We start from the raw sequence: 19,998 nt of genomic DNA, 5'->3' as shown, positions 1-19,998 counted from the left end.
GTGTGAATAGGCCCGTGCAGTTGTGCGAAGGATGGTGTCTGCTGTCCGATGTGTACACTTTTCACTTGCAAAATAAAGTTGCGTTCATGGTATTGAAAAATTGAAAAGCCAGATTTAACATGCTGAAAAGAGAAATGGACTCTGTCAGGCCTCCTTTTACTTGATTTGCTTTTTCTGAGTGTGATGGGCCCATGAAAATCAATACCTTTGTAGGTCAGGGTTCTGCATCTCCAGGATCATGCCTGACCTGATTTAGCAATCCCGGAAGGATGCGGTACTTCACACTCTTTCTCCCTCTCACACGCTGTCTCAGATCGGAAGCTGTAGCAATCAGATGGGCCAGGTCGCCATCGTCTCCTTTCAAGGTTCCAACCCCAAAGTCATCGAGTGCTTCAATGTGGAGTCACGCATCCTGTGCATGGTGTACATTCCGGCGGAGGAGTCGAAGCCCCAGGAGTCCAGCGAAGCCACCGACCCAGAGGCCACGGCCTCGAGAGCATCCCACGTGCCCACCATCTGCCTGGGCACGGAAGAAGGAAGGTAGAGAACAGTCACTGCTTTAGGGACTGTCCTCAGTGCAAGACAGGTCACCCTCACGTGGGGCAGTGTGAGCCACGTAAGATGTGAGCGGGGAGGGGATTCCTGGGTCACAGCAGTCTCCAGTCACCAGTCAGCCACACCCATTTCAATTATTACGATAAGAGATGAAGGGAAAGCTCCCCGCAGCTTGCCTCTCGAGTGATTCGTTTTATTAATCCTTCTTAAAAAATACCACTTCTTCAGTTTTGGAATGAAGCACCAATATTTTATGCGATGATCATTTGGAACAATGACACTGTTTAATGATGAATTAAACTAACATTACAAAATCTATAGGAGGAAAATAAATTATGTTCCAGAATTTTTCTCTAAGCTCTAAGAATGAAATCAGAATGATGGCAGGCGTTCTTTAAAACGTAGCCCATGTGAATTGAGGGGGAGGGCACTGCCATTTGATGATGCGGAGGCACCAGGCTTCTCACAGGGCGCACATGGGACCGCTAACGTGTGTTTTTCTTTTGTAGCATTTCCATCTACAAAAGCAGTCAGGGCTGCAAGAAAGTGAGGCTTCAGCACTTCTACACTCCTGACAAGTCCACTGTCATGAGCTTGGCCTGCTCCCCACAAGGCCTGTATGCAGGCCTGGTCAATGGATCAGTAGCCAGCTACACCAAGGCTCCAGGTAACTTCCCACACTCAGCCCTGACCTTGGCTAGCAGTCAGTCTCCCCTCCCGCGGTGCTTGTCACTCCTAGTTTCAAACCTGTGTGACTTGCTCCTTACCCATAAGGCACTGATGGGCACATGGGATTTTTTTAAAGTTGGTTCCCAGGGGTTTCTTGTTCCACACTGACTCGGATTAATGCAGGCCAGCCTTAAAGGCCCATCCTAGTGCTCGTAGGCACTCTAGACTCTGCTTTGCTCTCCTGAGCCTTCCTCCATCCCTCAGGCCCACTTTCACATGGGGGCGGCAGTAGCCCTGGAGGGTTGGCTTCTCCGTCTCTGCTCCTTCCATGTGGCACCGTTGTGACTGGCCTCACCTGCCCTTGCAGAGCCTCAAACACTAAGCCTGGTCCTTCCCATCTCAGAAGTGCCCAGCCCCTGTGTGTGCCCTCAGGCCCCAGGCCTTCAGCATGGCAGTGTTTAATTAGCCATCTTAAAGGACTCTGGTAAAGATAGAAAGAGGCCTGTCCAGGTCTCATGCTCCCCTCTGTAGACCCTTCCACCTCCCTGGCTTTCTGGTCCCTCTATGGTGCTCCCAGCTGAGGGTATGGCAACCCCACTGTTCTTCAGACTTCGGGAACTTGCCGTGTTGTGGGTATACTGTCGCTTTCAATGGCTTTTCTCATGAGTTTCAGTGGTTGCTTTGTGCAAATGATTTTTTTCCACAGCAAGGGACTGCCCTTGCTGCTGCACGGCTGGTAGCCAGGCTTTCTCCCCAGTCTCTCAGCCTGGCATATAATACAGATGTGCCAAACTGAATCCCAGAGGCTGACCCTTTCCTGCTAGCATGCTCACCAAATGCCTAGGTCTGCCCTAGAGCCTGCACACCTGGCCTTGCAGCTCACACCTGGCCTCAGGCCCTATGCATATGCACCCAAAGCCTTCTGACCCTCTGTATTTCCTAAGGGGTCTAAGAGCCATTGCCACCAAAATGGGGGGGGTGGGGTTTCCTGCCCTGATGCTGCCCTCTATGACTGCCAGTGCTTTCTGAATAGTTGTTAATGTGTTTTCAAAATGGCTGGTGAGCTCCTTACCACCCGCAGAATACTGCCAATGGTAAACACAGACTGGGGAGCTCTGGACCTTTGTCCACTGGTGCTGGGTCTTGCTGTCCACCTCTGCACCCTGTGTTCTCCAGGCCTCTCCTTGGCGGAGACTACATTGCATGGAATATTGATTATTTGTAAGTTGGAAGGGAGGTGATTTCAGGGGGATGTAGCGGGTCTTTGTAGTTGATTTCAGAAGGTGATGTCCATTTTTCCATTACTCTGAGTGTATGTGAACTTTTGAATAAACATTATAGTATTAAAACTTGCATAGGGACTTATTTATAGCATGCTACCATTTTGCTTGGCCTTACTTTATTATCTAATGTGCTAGAGACTGAGCTGAACCTTGTGCTTACATGTAGAGCAGAAGCTTGGCTGCTGAGCCATGCCCCCAGTCCTTTCTTCCACTAAAAGGCTGAGAGTCACTTTCCTATTCCATCTGCTTTTACGGGTATTTTGGTTTCACTCTATTTATTTTCTTTGCTTACCCTTCTTAGAGAAGGCACGTGCACAACGCACAGCAGTTTTTGTATATTTCTCCTTTTGTCGAATTTTCTGATTGCCATTATATTGTTCTATACTTCCCTATCCATGATGCCCTTTCTTTAAGGTTTTCAGGTGACTTTCTTTGCTCCTGTCCCTTGGCCTTCTGATTTTCTTCCTTCTTGTACGTCAGTTGCTTGGAGGATTGTAGATGGAGCTGCAGGCAGGAGGTGGTGGCTTACCCGGGAAGATTCAGCATGTCTGACCTGGCGGCTGGCTTCATGGTGTCTGGCCCAGAGAAGAGATGCATGGCAATTGCCTCACTTCCCTCTTCCTCCCAGCATTCTGTTCTGTCTACTCCACCTTTTTATGTTCTGACCTATCAGGCCAAGCAGTTTCTTTATTAACCAATGAAAGCAACAGATAGACAGATGACCCTCCTCCATCAGAGGATTAATCCTCATCGCTATGCGTCCCTGGGCTTGGCCAGCCCAGCTCTGTGGTGTAGTGTGCAGTATGCATCATGACCCACAGTAGCTGTATATAGTCCCTTCCCACTGTGTATACACTGCCTGCACACTGTCGGCAGGCCTGGGTGGTAGAGAGCAAGGTGGCCCGAGCGTCCACGCACAGCCTGTTGTTCTTCTGTTCTTGGTGGTGGAGGATGTGATTGATCAGAGACTATGCCCTTGCCTGATGAAGGTTCTGCTGCTTTGGAGTGGGCCTTGGAAACCTGGGACTTGATGGGAATGTTTGAGGTTATGAAGACTTGGGGTTATCAGTATTGTTAGCTCATGTATGAAGTCTGTCTGTGGTGCAGGTGCCTTATTAGGTAGGAATTGTCCTAAGAGTTGGTCCAGATTCACACACTTTCAGTAGTGAGATTGTACAAGGCCCTTCCAGGGAGACAAGAATACAGTATCTACGGAAAAGAGAACTTGCTTAGGTGGCCAGAAAACAGAGGCCGATTGTTGGAAGTCGAACTTTAACCAAAGTAAAATATCTAAAGTGGGTTATCCCACCTCTGATCTTGGAGTTCCTGTTTCAAAGGAGCCATACTGTGGTCAGCGACATCACACTCCTCTAGCAGCCTGCAGACAGAGCTCTGTCTTGCTTCAGAGGTCTGTGTTCTTACGCCATGCCATGCTTTTAGGAGCCTGTGAACATCAGAGGGCAGTGTGTCTACTCTGAACACACACACGTTCCATCACAGGCACAGGCCACAGTGCTGTAAAGGGCTGTGAGGGCCACGTGGGATGTCTGTTTGTATGAATGTTTGAGCAGGCGAGGGAAACCTTGTTTCCTCCGAGCTGAGAGAACTCTCATGGCGGGGAAATCACACTGATGATGTAATTAGCATTGGAATCCTGGAGCTTACTGAATGAACAATTAAATACTTACAGGATAGCCACATCAACCACTTTAATTCAGATTAAGTCTCGTTTTCAGTCTTTACCATCGCTGTGCTGTTGATTCATACTTCACTTAAGTCATGGTAGAACTCATTACAGATCTCTGGGTACAGCTTTGGATTCCTGGGGGTCAGGGAGGAAGACAGTAGACGAGCAGGGCCTTCGGCTTAGTTTTGTTTGGTCTTTTCACCTTAGTGAAGACAGGTTCTCCTCACGATTGTAGGATGTTTTGAAATTGATGCGGTCATTCTGACAACCGATCACTTCATGCATTGCTGCTGTATTGCAGCAGGATCTGTGGAAACGCGACAGGTCCTGCAATGAGTGTTTATGTGTATTTTCTCATTTTTAGTTCTTGAAACAAGTTTCAAGGCTTGTGACAGTACTGTCCCCATCTTATAGATAAAGAAACTGATACTTAATTTACAGAAAGCAAGGAATGTGTCTAGAGACGTGCCAGGTAGAGACATGCCATAGGAAGGTGGTCCCGTCCTACCTGCTGTCCTCTGTGTCTTCCACACGCTATAGGCGCTGTGTGCCAGGGCTGGTTCCTGGACCCCTAAATACTCCATGTTGAATACAACCATTGTGGTCACAGTTGGTACTTGGTTCGTGGTTTTGAGTGAGGCGTGGCATCCTGTTTCTCTCTCTCCATGCACAGTTACCTGAGCTTAGAGGAACTATAGATGGGAGTTTCATTCCCACCTGGTCCCGCAGCCATTCATTCCCAAAGAAACACACAGAGGCTTATATTTATTATAAACTGTTTGGCCTGCTAGTTCAGGCTTATTATTAACTAGCTCTTATAACTTAAATTAACCCATAATTCTTGTCTATGTTTAACCATGTGACTTGGTACCTTTTCTCAGTGAGGCCGTCTCTCATCTTGCTTCCTCTGTGTCTGGGTAGCAACTGCATCTCTGCCTTTCCTCTTCCCAGAATTCTCCTAGTCTGGTCGCTCCGCCTGTGCTTCCTGCCTGGTTACTGACCAGTCAGCATTTTATTAAACTAATACAAGTGACAAATCTTTGCAGTGTGCAAGAGCGTTATCCCACAGCAAGGAACTAAAAATATTTTTTTTTAAGATGGATCCTGGAACCCGGAACCCCAGCAAGTGATCAAGTTGGGTGTCCTGCCTGTCAGAAGCCTTCTCCTGGTGGAAGGTGCGCTGTGGGCAGCCTCGGGAGGACAGGTGTTCATGGCCAGCGTGGAGACGCACACTATAGAGGTGAGTGCTGTCACGAATCTGCTGCTGCCTGCTGCAGACAGGGTGTGTCCCAGCCACACAGGCATTCTACAGTGTGAATGGCAGGAACAGGGTGCATTCTGGGGCTTTGCTTAGAAAGATACGATTAACTAGAAAACTCATCTCACCATTTTCTAACCTCTTCTCTGGGGCATGCTTGCTCTGTGCTTACCTGCTAAGTAGTGGAAACATTGATTTCAAAATACATTCGATATAAACAGCCCTCAGGAACATGTGGAAAATCAGCACTTGGCTGGAGTGCCATTTCTCATCAACTGATGAAGGACGGACTAGCCGGATATTCAGGAGACCAATCCAGGCTTCCTAAACCCAAAACTCCCTCTTTATGAGAATTTTAACAAAAGGAGAAGCCATAAACTCACAGGGCAAAATGCAGGATTGGTGTGGGGCCCGCTGTGCTAGGGAGGGTGCCTCTCCCGAGATACCAGACACCAGAAGTTGCCAATAGGGATTTAGGAGGCAGAGGACAGCTTGGTCTACAGAGTGAGTCTCACGACAGCCAGGGCTACACAGAGAAACCCTGTCTCAAGAAAACAAAAAAGCAAGAGATTAACAACAAAGCAATCCTGTCACAGAATTGCCTTTAAGTGTCATACAAGAGATGACAAGTGTTTGTCTTTGGGGTGGGGCTTCTTTAGTCTGGTATGTTCGAATGACTGTTCAGAAATCTGCAGACCAAACTGCCATCGCCATTAGCTCCTGGAAACATTTGTATCTCTGGTGGAGTTTGCCAGCTCAACAGAGCAGGGCAGGGCCTCAGGCCCTTTGCTAAGAGTTCACTTGTCACATTTTTAGATGTCGCTCAGACGTCTATTTCAAGACGTACGTTGGTGGCATGTTCTGTCACCTCAGGAGAGAGTGGGATTTAAGCTCCAGGTATAGAGAACTCAGGGTGGTTTTGGTACTGGGAATGGAATCCAGGGCCTCATGCATGTTCAGCACTCAGCTACCTGACTGTGCTCCCATCTCAAGAGCTGTGAATTGTAGTGTGCCCTGTGACATGGAGCTCATCAATGCAGATGCTGTATCAGGCCTGCAGACTCCCAGGGCAGTTCAAGGGTCAGGAGGTGAGGCTCAGTTAGAACCAGGATGTTTCCACGTGGGGCAAAGGTGCAGGCGGGGCACTGTGTTTCCTGGCACGTCCAAGCTCAAAACTTTCTCCCTGGGACTGCAGTGAGATAACTTTACCCCCTCCCGGGCTGACCCTGAACTAAAGATCCTGCTGCCTGAGCCCACGGACTGGGATGACGGAGAATGTCACTATAGCCGTGTCTGTTCTGATTCTCTTAAGGGGTGGCTCCTCTGTGTTCCCAAGACCCAGCCTGCCAGCTGGCCACAGGAAAGGCAGAGGGAAACATGGTTTCATGGTAACCTTTGTTACTTTTGTATCCACCTGAGAGCCACTGTTGTCATAAGAGCTTCCCTTCCAGTCACAGGTACCATGGCAACTTCCTCCCAGCCCTTGTGATCTGCAGACCAGACTGCCATCGCCATTAGCTCCTGGAAACATTTGTATCTCTGGTGGAGTTTGCCAGCTCAACAGAGCAGGGCAGGGCCTCAGGCCCTTTGCTAAGAGTTCACTTGTCACATTTTTAGATGTCGCTCAGACGTCTATTTCAAGACGTACGTTGGTGGCATGTTCTGTCACCTCAGGAGAGAGTGGGATTTAAGCTCATCCCAGTGATACCATCTCATAAATAATGTTCCTAGAAAGTTCCAAACCCTATGCCGCCTTGTTCCACTGGGCTGTCTTGATGACTAGCAATGTCACCTTGCTGATTCTGTATCTGCAATAGCACAGGGCCCACCCACAGCCCAACTGTGTGTCACGGAAACTCTCTCCTGGGCCCAAGTCAGGGATGCTTGTTGGTGGAGGGGAATGCCTGCATCCAGCACAGCACACTGGAGCTGCAGTCCCCGAAATCTTAATGTTTTGTTCGTCGTCCATTGTTTTTACACTGAGGCATGATTCCACTATTTTAAGACTTTTTTTCCCCCAAATGGCATGATCATCATCATTTGTAAACGGAACCCAAAACTGCCAGGGGTGCTCAGCAGCCTTCCCTAGAAGGTTTCCAAGGTAAGGCAATGCTCCCTCTCTGCTTTATGGTGTCTCATGCTCCAGACAGGCACAGCGCTGAGATCACCAGGGCTCCAAGAGTAGAGCCTCCCCAGATCCAAGTCCTGGCCCCTCTAGGCAGTTTTTAGCCTAAAATAACTAAACACATTTATAGAGAGAAGCAAAACCTGCTTTTTTGGGTAAGTAAGATTCATGCTGTTCCTGTTTTGTGGGCAGCCACAGCTGAGATGTGGGTGCAGCCCAGGACCTCAACCTGTGTTCACCCAGCTGGAGTGGGGGTGCTACTGCTGGAGGGAGCTGCCTTCCTGCACAGAGGGTTCTGAGGCTGAGGCATCTCAATGGCTGCCGCAGGGCTGAATGGGAATGTTCGTAGGCCAGGGTGTCCGTGGTTGGGGTCTGTATCCTGGCAGCCCTGAGCAGAACGCCTCTCAGGGCACTTCTGCCTCCTGCAGAGTCTGAGGGGAACTCCTAGTGCTGATGGTCACGTAGTGGAGGAACTGTATTCTCCTCCTTTTATTTTTGCATCTGTGTATACATGTGTGTATGTGCTGACAGGGACCAGAACAGGGTGTCTGATGTGGGATTTCCCTCTGTATGCTGTGATTACCATTAATGAATAAAGAAAACTGTCTTGAGCCTGTGATAGGGTAGAACTAAGGTAGGCCCGAGGTGGGTGGGGGGGGGGGACTGAACTAAACTAAATGCTGGGAGAAAGAAGGGCGGAGTAAGAGAGAAGCCATGTAGCTCTGCCAGAGACAGACACTGGACGAAACTTTACCCGGTAAGCCACAGCCACGTGTCGATACACAGATTAATGGAGATAGGTTAAGTTTATATGTAAGAATTAGCCAATAAGAAGCTAGAGCTAATGGGCCAAGCAGTGATTAATTAGTATAGTTTCTGTGTGATTATTTCAGGGCTAAGTGGCCGGGAACTATATAGCGGCCTCCTCCAACAGCTGTCAGAGCCCCTGGAGCTGGAGTTGTGGGCTGGGGAGCCAAACTCGGGTGGGTCCTCTGCAAGAGTGGTATACATTCTCAATCCCGGAACATCTCTCCAGTCCCTCGTCATCTTCTCTCTTTCCTGGCTTTCCTTCTTGCCTTTTTCCCCATGTTTAGGAACAGGCTGACTTCTCTGGGTTTGGTAGATGCTAACTTTACAGCCATGGGGCACAGTTACAGCTTCACTGCTGGAGTTGCTTAACTCTAAAGATGCTTTCCTTGCCCCTGAGTTTCCACTGTATGTAGTGCTGTTTACTAAACTCAGATGGAATGAACAGGTAGGGCAGTAACACAGCAGCATCACAGTGGTCTTCAGCCACGCTTCTTCCCTATGATAATTAGCACAGCGGCACAGAACTGAGCCAGTGTCATCTGCCCTTCATCTGGCCCTTCATCAATACCGTTCTATACCTGCCATGTACCAGGTACCATACAGCAGATTCTGGCTGTGTCCAGCCATGGGGCGGTGTCAGATGCTGTGGAGCTCTGGTGGCTCTTTTCTGCCCACTCCTCAGCAGCCATGGTACACCCATGCCCAGGTTTGGACTAGCCTTGTAATGTTCAAGTCTTGTGTCTCCCTGAGTCTGTGTGTCGGGCCATGGGCCCTCACCCCTGGGCCTCGTAACAACCCCTATCAAAATAAGCAGAGTTCACTAGGACGGCGTCGGGGAGGAAACCACAGAGATGGTCAGAATGAGGAGATGTGACTCCTGGAGGAACCATGGTTCTTGGACTGAATGAAGCATGGACCAAGAGGGCGAGGGACGAGGGGACATAGCAGGGTTGACAGCTGCCAGGAACCTGGATCCCTCACCTGAATACATGGGCTCTGAAGAGGTCTGGACCCCCACCCCAGCTTCCTGGTGTATAGGCAGAGATGGAAACAGCCAAGTCCGCCAGAGCTAGCGCCTTTGACCTCATGCCCTAAAGCAGACGTGCACGTTTCCCTATTGAATATGATATTTGCCATGTGACATAGGGCACCGAGGGACCTTGAATACAGAACAGGGATAATGAAATGTGTTTTCTCCTCTGCGATGGTCCTGCCAGCCCTTCAAGTGCTGCAGACGGCAGACTGCGAGTCAAATTGAGAAAGTTGCTGGGAATCAGAGACCCGGGAGCCTCCCGGGAAGGTTGGGTAGACACTATAACATGGATGGGAAGGCGGAGCCTTGCTCTTTAGTCCTCCAGTCATGTGACCTCACATGCCATGGTTTCTTCTGCTTTTTCAAGCCTCCTTGGAAGTCCTGTTGCCCAGCTACCGCAGGTTTCCAGGGGCAGTTACTGCTCTGCCTTGAACTCATCATATGACGGGCAGTAGAGATGGAGGCTTGTACCCCAAATGCGCAGCAGGGCATCTTTCCCCGCAGACAGTTCCGCACCCAGCATGAACAGGAGGGGAAGGCTCCTTCAGCACTACAAGTAATACACGATGACATGTCCTGCCTCGTCCTCCACCTGAGGCTTGGCAGTGCAGCTGCTATGGGGAGGTTGATATGCATTTCCAGACCTGGGAAGCTGGGCAGGAGTCACCTTGTCTGGCCCGTGAGAACAGTACACACAGCAGTCTGACCCTCCCAGACCCCATGTCCCTTGCTTGTCCTTACTCAAAGCCACCTCCCTCTCTAGTCCCTGGCACTGGATCATGCTCGGGGCACCCCAGCTGTCCCAGGTGCAGAGCAGTTGCAGGAACCTGGGCTGGTGACATCGATTCTTCCTATCTGGATCACTGCTGTGTGGAAGGTTCCCGCTTCTTTGTGTGTTAAATCACAGTGATGTACAGGTGTGTGTTGTGGCAAGAAGTGATGCATGAAGTTAGAGGTATCTGTTGATCAGACTTCTTCCTCCAGTGATCCTGACTGTACAGTGTGTGTGTGTGTGTCCCTCTCAGAACCTTAAAAGGCCATGTTAGTACTGAGACTTCAGGGCATCAGCCTTCTTCAGCATTCTAGGAAATATCCCAGTATGCAGCCTGAGCTTCAGGGTAAAGCAGACAGCCCCTGGGGGGAGGGGCGGCATGACCCCATGTCCTAGTTTCTGTGAAGGCATCAGAGGAAGACCTGTCAGGGGCCATCCCTTGAACGTCAGACACACTGCTCATCATGAGCCTACAGAGAAGTCCAATACTAGTGTCTCAGGGCACATAGAGAATGGTGAGTGTCAGCTTAGCAACTGTGTACATGAGATATGAAGGGTGCACAGAGGTCCATCTCCTCCTCTTCTGCCCACATAGAGTTGGCTGCTTTTACCAGAGGTGCTGGGGATGGACTGGGTGGGCGCTGGGTTGAAAGAAGAATATGAATTTGCTAAGAGATTGTCTTGAGTCCAGAATCCCTAAGGAATCTGAAACATCACTAACAGATTAAAAAAAACAAAACGAAACAACAAAACATTCAACAGGGTCAGAGTGTGCAAGATCAATATCTAAAAATCAATCTAGTTTGTGTGTGCCGGCAGCAAGCAGCCTGAAAACCAGGCCGAGGAGACAAGGTCAGGAGATGTCCCCTACAGCTCCTGACACTCTTGCCCTGGAATCTTCCCTTGAAATGAGATCCAGTTAATGCTGGGTGTAGCTCAGCCTAGCCCGTCAGGGAGCCTCTGTGAGGGTGTGGGGTTCCATGACCTTGGCAAGTCTATTGTCTCTGTGGCAGGGGTCAGGTTCTCTCTCCTCTCTCTTCTCTGAGGACAGAGAGCTAGGGTTTTGCTCCCTCAGGGGGTATTTTAAGTTCAAATTAAGAGAACCCCACAAGACTGATCTTTAGTGTGAATTTTCTGACCTTCTCAGGTGAATTTCCTAACCTTCTCACTGCACCCTGCCTGGGCTTTGGCCAACACACACACACACACACACACACACACACACACACACACACGCACACACACACGCTGGTCTCAAGATGACTGCAGAGCTGTTTGTTGCCAGTTGGGCCTTGTGCAGTGTAGTATTATCCTGGGGTTCCAGTGCGAGAATGGGATCCCACAGAATGGCCTGCTTTAGACAGGCCTCAGGAGAGGCAGCCCTGCGATGGTGTTATGTCTTTGCCAGGATTGTAGGAGAAGGACCAGCTTTCTCCTGGGTCTCCACGGCTTTGCTTCCTACCACCCTCTTACCAGGCTGTTCACTGAGCTATGTCTCCTTGGGGACCAGGACCAGCAGCCATCCCTTCCCAGCCCCTTTCATGTTGTGAAGCTGTTTGCTCAGCTTGTCGAGGTGCTGTGGTAGATGGAAGGCCGCACCGTGTTCTGTGATGCACTTTTTCCTGCTCAGGGACGTGCCACAAGAGTGTCGTATCCACAGATGCTACTCTGTGACTGTGAATAGGAGATCAGCGCTGTCACAGTTGTGAGTGTGAGCTCCAGCTGGACTCCACGACACTCACAAGTGACTCGGCCTAGCTCTGTTGTGTGCTATCTTTGCCCCCAGCACTGTGGTTAGCTCTGGCTGAACCCCTAATATGCTGTATAATCTCATTTCCTCTGCTTCCTCAGAATCAGCTGGAGGCCCACCAAGATGAAGGGATGGTCATCTCCCACATGGCTGTGGCTGGTGTTGGCATTTGGATTGCCTTCACCTCGGGGTCCACCCTTCGCCTTTTCCACACGGAGACCTTGAAGCACCTGCAGGATGTCAACATTGATGCCCCCGTGCATAGCATGTTGCCAGGTATTCTCCGAGGAAGGGAGGGTTCTAGGGTCACTCTCCCATGTACAACTTGCAGCCAAGTACCTCAGAAGGAAAGGAAGAGGGCAGCAGAGTTGAAGGAACAACAGGGACAGCCGCTGCTAGTGCACATACAGCCAGTGCAGTCCATGGACCCTGGGTATTCACATATGTCCCACACGTGTAGATGCACAGCCTTTGTGTGTGCTACCTGGCGTGAGTTAGTGTGTGGGCAGTGTATATAAACGTGTAGTTTGTATGCACAGTTATGCAGCCTGTCTGTGGCTGTGTTAAAGGCTTCACTAATGGCCACAAAGGATCTGATGGTGGTGCCAGAGGCAAGGCAAGGTAACTTCATAGTCCTGCAGGAAGTCACTGAAGACTGGACAGGGACGGGGAGAGACCATGCCAGGGTGGATTTGGGGAGAGTGATCCTGCAGGGAGAGGCTTGAGTGCGTCTTGCCTGCCCTTTGTCCTCAGGGTCCTGCCTACCAGGCTGTAGGGAGAGTATGACATAAAGGTGGGGATGGAGAACACAGGAATGGCTGAAGTTAAGAAGGAAGCGCTTGGTAGTGAGGTGAGCTGGTCATGTGCTGTGTAGACGGTGTTCACATGTGGGTCACAGGCAAGCCAGTCACCCTAGATGGGCATTGCTGCTGGACAGTGCTCACATTGTGTGCATCGGTAGCTGGGAGATGGGCTCTGGTGGGAGGGTGGGGGTGCTGTGCGGTGCTTTCTTCAGGCAGCTATGAGTTATGTGACTGATTCACACTCAGACCAGACGCTGTGTGTGTGTGTGTGTGTGTGTGTGTGTGTGTGAGAGAGAGAGAGAGAGAGAGAGAGAGAGAGAGAGAGAAAGAGAAAGAGAAAGACGAAAGACTGTCGTCCTTTAGAGATGGCTGAGGCCACAGTGGTGTGGGTATGGGAGTCTGGGTGGATTTGTCTGCTTGTGTGGTGAATTGTGATGGGGAAGGTGTCCATTGGGGAGAGCAAGGCTCTGGGGAAGGTTGCTGGCCTCTGTCCTGATTATAGGCTGAGGCCTCTGACAGCATCACCTATTCACCGAGTATGGAAGCTAGAAGTTCAAGATGAAGGTGTGAGGTTCCTGGTAGGCTATACTTTCTTGTTTGTGTACAGCTTCTTCACATGTTCACACGGGACAGAGAAAACAGGTTGTTCATGGACAACACCGTGTTCACATGGGGCAGAGAGAACACAGATTGTTCATGGACAACACCGTGTTCACAGGGGGCAGAGAGAACAGGTTGTTCATGGATAACACCATGTTCACACAGAGCAGAGAGAGCATCCGCGCTGGTCCCTGCTGTAACAGTGCTGATTGCATCATGAGGCCAACCCTCATGCTGCCCTGTGGCGTGATCTAATCTGTCCCCTCCTCCTTCAAGTACCACCTCCTAATTTTATCACCTACAACATGAGAATTTAAGGGAATTCTGACACATACCATCCATCACAATTAGCGTTTTTGATGCCTTGAAAAAGCACAATAGTTTTGGGGTCACAATGCAGAAAGGGTACACACTCCTCCTATGACATGAAGAATAATGAGATAGAGGCAAATAATATGGCAGCAGGAAAGATTCCCTAAGACCTGCAGAGCACAGGCATCTAGGGGTGCTGCCAGGTGTTTTCTTCTATGGGATTGGCTGCTAATCATTTTTTAAAAAATACTAATAGACTTTTATTTAGTTAGGAAAGTGGGGGTTTCTGTAATACATACTATTTTTAGAAAATAAAAACAACATAGCATCAGGATGGCTCCCAAAGCATATTGCTGGGGACTTGACTGTTTTCTTCCAAGCACAAGCTACCTAGACAGGCGTTTGCTGTCAGAATCTATTGTCCCTTAGACAGAAACCAGGTCAGATTCACCAGCTGCCAACACCTACTTGCATCTGGCCAGAGAATGTCCTGTACGCTTTGTTGACATGGAAAGGAACAGGGGTTAGGTTGTTCTGTGATAAAGGCTTCTGGGACCCAGGTCCTGACCCGGTACCCTGTGGCCTCCAGGGAAGCTGCCTTGGTTGCCATGGTTCCTGGAATCCTGAGAACCAACCACAGGAATGTTGTCTGGCCCCAGTCCCTGCCACAGGGGCCCTGCCCTGCCTCGGGTTCATTCCCCTGCAGTTTCTGTCAGAGCTGGGGAGAGGAGGGAGTGGCCAGTGAGTGGGGGTTAGTGGGTTGACATTTTATGAAATTAATCCTTGGACATGATACACTGAAACCAAACCACAAGAACTCCAAGTGAACAGTGAGGTGGCTCGGCAGCTCTCCCTCGCCGACCCTCCCTTATCTGGTGTTCCTCACGCCCTCCATGTCCACCCAGTTTTAAAACTGAACTGTGTGTTGCTCTCATCTGTCCCCTCGGTTTCCTCCTGCTGTAGACAGTGGGATGCGCCTGACTTCTGAGCAGATCACTGGCAGTACGTGCCTAGACACAGGCAAGCATGGCACATACAGACCTGTGGGGGTCCCTCCCTCCTGGGCAGGCAGCCAGCTCTGGTTAGGAAACACTTGGAGACCACTCAGCTTGGGTGTGCAGTGTTGTGCAGCTGAGCCACACAGCACGGTGCAGTTGAGTTCTTTCCGTTCACCCTGTAGCCAGTGCTACCCCTCTTCAGCCTTCTACACTGTTTCCACTTGGCCAAACATTGGCTCGCCCCAGCCTTCTCTGCGAAGCCTGACCCTCGGCACTACCGGACTCACAGGATTGTGGGGTATGGGCCGTTCTCCAGAGGATTGCCTGTCTCACCACCTCTCTTCCCTCAGGCTGGAGGGTCTGTCAGAGTCTCCACAGTGTTAGAGTTTGACTAACAATGCCTCTTGACAGCTCATGGGTGAAAGGCCTTTCAAGGGATAGTTTATGAGGGCTCCGGCCTAATCCAGTGATGGAGTCATACTTTGGAGGTGTTGAGAGACGGTGGTGTCTACTTAGAGATGTGTTGCTGGGTGGGGGGTGCTTTGGAGAGATCCCCCACCGCATGCATATTCCCTTCCCAGCTACTTGAGATGAGCGGCTCTCCTCACCACACCCTCCTGTCTTATCGCTGGCTTGCCACAGGCATAGAAACAGTGGAGCTGTGGACTGAAGCCGTGACCCAAAGTCAATCAGACCTTTAAGTTGTTAATGTCAGCTACTTGGTCACAGCTGTGGAAAATGGACTGATACAAGCCACTTTGGACACGGCCTGTGGGACCCTCTGTCACGGGTCTTGGTCTAGTTTCATGCAGGAGGTCATCAGTCTGCTTCTTACTCATGGATGGGTGGGACCAGCATGAACTGGAAAACCTTGAGCTGGACTGTGCTCATCAGCGTCGTTTGCTGTATTTTAGAGTGGCTTCCACTCCGCCTCTGGAGGCCTTGTCATGCGTGCACCCCCAGTGTTCCTTTAGTGTTGATGTGTTGTCCCGCAGTGGTGGTGGGGGAGGGTAACGTAAGAACTGGGTTCTGTCTGTTCTGTCCATCAGCAGTTCCTGACATCCCAGAATGAGCTCCACACACCGCGGTCTAGGGAGAATAAAGCCAGTGTTTCACAGCAGTGCCTGTGTGGAAGCCCGAGTGTTGAGCTGCTGTTTGTACCACAGTAAGCGCACATCAGTGTGTGTGGAAGCAGCATGGGCAAGTGTCCTTCCAGGCCATTGTTAAGAGTAATAAAGTCCAAGTAGGTCCTGCAGCTAGAGACACACTGAGTCAATAAAGGACAAAATTTGGGAAAGAAGTGATACTGGAGTCATCAGAAGTTGATCAGACCTAAGACCACACCTGGAATAATCAATCAGTTCCTAGCAAGTCAGCTTCCCCTTCCACTGGAATTCAGATCTGAGGCCATTTAACATGGGCTCCTAATGTAGACCACACTGAGCACACTGCCGCCCTAGAGTAGATCTTAGATCCTCCCTGGGACTCATCTATTAGAGCAGGCATTGGACTCTGAGAACAGAGGCACAGAAGGTGTGGCTGCAGCCTGGGAAGGCCCCTGTGCAGCCTCCAGCACCTTCGTGTCACCACACAGAGCAAGGTGACAGAGGTGCTGGGGCACAGTTATCCTCTTTGACCCTGCTGAGCGGATACGGCTGCCGGAAGTGATGCGGCCAAATAAAAGGGCCAAGTGTTTGGAAAAACAGTGTGAGTCTTGCTGGTGGGGTTGGTGAGTTAAACTGCTCTCCCTCCCAGTTGTGTGTGAGCGGGGAACTCTATGCAGGCACACACACAGCAGGTCCTTGGCATCAAGTCTCCTGCTAACCAGGACCACCCTGGACAGCAGGGAGGTGAGCATTTGAAACAGCAAGCAGCCGGTTCCTGGGACAAGGTTTTACTTAGTTCCCAAATAGAAAGTAGAAAATAGTAGCGTCTGGAACTTAGCCGTTTCCTTTTTGTTACTAGCTTTTATCGTTACTGCTAATTGTTGAGGCCATTTCTTCTCGTGATTTCTGTCTGATCGTCTTGACTTCAGGTCAGCATTTTTGACTCAGGGAAGACCCTTCTGATGCACACCTATGCTCCTGTACCTCAGCATCCCTGCAGGGCCTCTGACCTCTCCAGGATGACACCGTCATCTGAACCTGATGTACTGTTCTGTGCGTTCTCCTTGGGGAAATACACTCCTGACAGAAGGGATTTCTCTGAAAAGGCAATGGAACACTTCGCAGATTCTTACTATACTTAAGATAATGTAGGTGTAAAAGTGAAATTACTCTGAAAAAAAAAATATACACACACACACACACACACACACACACTGTTTATATATAGGAGATTCAAACAGAAAATGAAGGACTCAAGATGTATTTCCGGATGAATGAGAATATCTAGGGACTCCTCTGTCTTTCGTGCTTTGATGGTAAACTATTTTTTGGAGCCACTGAGTGAAATGGCGTTACACCTGAGATGCCCAGTGTGCCCGTTAATTGTCTTTGAAGTGACCTTATTTACAGTAAAAGTATTTCTCAGGCTTCTTTAAAAGCCCAGCTCAGGTCAACACTCTAAAAATTATTAATTCAAAAATTCTTCTTTGTAGAAAAAATAAAGGAAAGTCGGTCTCCCAATGCAGAATAGTTTCCGATGTCCGATCAGAGCAGTCAGTCACAGCGACGGCATTTGTGGTGCTTCACCTGCACGCAGCAGCTGATTGGCATCCCGGTGCACGACTGCTCCTCAAGCAGCTGCTCTGAGCAGAGCCGAGGCCTTGGGTGGAAGCGGCGAGGTATTCTTGGCACTGTGGTACTTCCCATACCTCTGTGTTTTGCAAAGGAAGTCCCTCAGACTCACTGGAACTTTCCATTTTCCCATCTGTCTTCCTGTCTTAGCGTGGGGGACAGGTGGAGGAAGTGGCTCCTGCATGTTGGGATGACCCACCAGCCTGCCCCGGCCTGATAACACAGCTCATAGCAATAACCGCTGTCATGATGGCCCCATGGGCTCTGGAGCTCCTCGGCGTTTCTCAGCAGCCTTTGAAAGCACCCGCTCGAGGATGTGGCCACTGTGGGGTTAGTTGCAACCCTAAGTTCTGCATCATCCCAAATAGACAAATTTGGAATCTCGGGGATTAAATACTGTTTTAGCTTTTTAAAACATTACACAGATCAATGTTATGAAGTTAAAAACACCTTTTATTTCTAAAATACCTGTTTTGAAGTCTAAGCATTTCATAAAAACAATCTCTGAGGTCCCGCAGTCCTCTTTAACCCTAGTATTTGCTTGCCTTTGGCACAAACTTCGTATCAGAAGCAGGCATAGCAAAAATAACGTATGTTCTACAGAAAAGCAGAGTCAGCAGAACTCAGTGCCTCTGTGCCGGTCAGGCGGCTGCTAGGACCAGTCTTAAGACTCCTTCCCACCCAGGCCCACTTCCCATCACAGCATTGCTGCTCCTTACTCCTCCAGAGCCCTCCTCCTGCCCGGTCAGTTCCCTGGCTACAGAGCAGGCTCAGAACAGCCCAGGTACCCTGGAGGCCTCTCTGACCCCATAGTGCAGTCACCACCCCTGTTCCTTACCATCACTAGCACCGTGTCTGTGGGGTGCACTTGCACAGAAACCCTGGAAGCCTCCAAGGCAGCGCACCTTATCCACAGTGTGCTGCCAGTGTGTGTGTGTGTGTGTGTGTGTGTGTGTGTGTGTGTATGAGAGAGAGAGAGAGAGAGAGAGAGAGAGAGAGAGAGAGAGAGGGAGAGAGGGAGAGAGAGAGAGAGAGAGAGAGAGAGAGAGAGAGAGAGAGAGAGCGCAAGTAGGCACTATATAACTGTAGGAGCAGATGGTTTGAATAGCTCTGGGGTTGGCTCACCTCTGGCAAGGCCAGTCTGAGGAGAGACTGGAGACCTGCCATGTGCTTGCTGCTGTTCAGTTGTGGTGCATTGATGGGTCAACCTCAACCTCAGGATCCTTGTCTTTGTCTTCTGAAGAGGAAGTCACAGGTGTGAGCATCCTTACAGCTTGTCCTGCCACAGCGTGGTGGTATCTTGGGAGCCTAGCCTTGATGTCTGAAGCATTTCCAGGCTGCACACCCACCCCCTGATACCCACCCAGCCCTGCTGCCTGAGCCAGCCGCAGGACATGGGGCCACCTACTTCTCTTTCTTACCCAGGGCACCAGCGTTTGTCCGTTACCAGCCTGCTTGTCTGTCATGGCTTGCTCATGGTTGGTACCAGCCTGGGCGTTGTTGTGGCCCTGCCAGTCCCTCGTCTTCAGGGTATCCCCAAAGTGACAGGTAAGTGGGCACAGTTCCATGCCTGCTTCTCCTCAACGTGGCTCTGTGTGTTGCTGTCATGTGGTCTGAGGGCGCTATAGATAGTTAGCAGAGGTGCTCACTGACTGTTTTCATATTCTCTCCGTAATTCCATTTTTTTCTCTCTCTCATGTTAGTAGTTCCAGGAGAATCGGTCCTGAAAACTCATTTCATGGTGCCTTTATTACCCGTTAGTTCCCATCAGAACGTAGGATTTTGCTCAGTGGAAACGGACCCCTTCTTACTGGGCATAGAGGAAGCTGGGTAGGCACCTCTCCTCTGAGTGTTGCTTCTGGCTGCAGTTCTTACTAGGCAGCAGCTCAGCCTCATGGTCTTGAGGTTTCCACCTCAGGATGCTACTCAGAGGCAAGCCCCACCATGAACAAAGCATGATGGGAAGACGCAGGCAAGTGCCAACCAGGACAGAGCCAGAGCATCATGGGAAGGTTTCAGTAGCATGGAAGGAGACCTCCTGAGTGCTCAGATGAGAGGTGGGAGATGCACAGGAATGGCTGCCTGGTCCTTCACTGGAGGAGGAGGAAGAGACTGAGAGGAACCCGGAGTGCTGACACAGCAGGTGAAATAAAGACGCTGTATGCACACCAAGGAAGGCCGCTGCAAAGCAGAGGCCTGAACAAGGCGGCAGCAGCCTCTTAACAAGGGCCGGGTTCCATCGTGTTTCCTGACTGGTAGGGTTAAGGAATCCCAGTGCATTTACCCCTTCCTCTTCCCTTCCTTCTTCCCTCTCTCCCTTCCTCCCCTCCTTCCTCCTTCCCCCCTTCCCCTCCTTTCCTTCTCCTCTCCTATCTTCCCCTCTCCCTCCCCACCTTCATTTTCAGAGCTGAGGAGTAAATCCAGGCTCACACAGGCTAGGCATTCACACCACCCAGCTACTGCCCCAGCTCATAGTCGCTCATTTTTGAATCTTGTTTTTGTTAGGAGTGATACCTCAAGTTTTAATTAGCAAGTGTTTTTTTCTAATGTTAATGGGATAGCATGGTGGCCACTCATCTGCTACCTGGTGGAGGACCTGGGGCGC

General features: G+C 50.2%; 1 protein-coding gene across 6 annotated transcripts in view; it reads left to right on the top strand.

Annotated features, from left to right (window-relative positions):
- Arhgef10 (Rho guanine nucleotide exchange factor 10) overlaps positions 1-19,998 on the top strand; it is an 87,424-nt gene that overhangs the window by 64,854 nt on the left and 2,572 nt on the right. For all 6 annotated transcript variants that reach the window (XM_041673968.1, XM_041673970.1, XM_041673967.1 and 3 more), the window contains 5 exons: positions 314-540; positions 1,065-1,222; positions 5,292-5,434; positions 12,044-12,218; positions 18,819-18,941. In XM_041673968.1, coding sequence (XP_041529902.1) covers positions 314-540; positions 1,065-1,222; positions 5,292-5,434; positions 12,044-12,218; positions 18,819-18,941 — 826 coding nt within the window. The remainder of the gene's footprint in view (positions 1-313; positions 541-1,064; positions 1,223-5,291; positions 5,435-12,043; positions 12,219-18,818; positions 18,942-19,998) is intronic.

This window comes from Microtus oregoni, unplaced genomic scaffold (assembly GCF_018167655.1).
Source record: "Microtus oregoni isolate MIOR12 unplaced genomic scaffold, Mior012 000024F_ref0000369, whole genome shotgun sequence".
In the NCBI taxonomy this organism is placed as follows: domain Eukaryota; kingdom Metazoa; phylum Chordata; class Mammalia; order Rodentia; family Cricetidae; genus Microtus; species Microtus oregoni.
The sequence above is the reverse complement of the archived record's forward strand: the minus strand, read 5'-3'. Positions and strand labels throughout refer to the sequence as shown.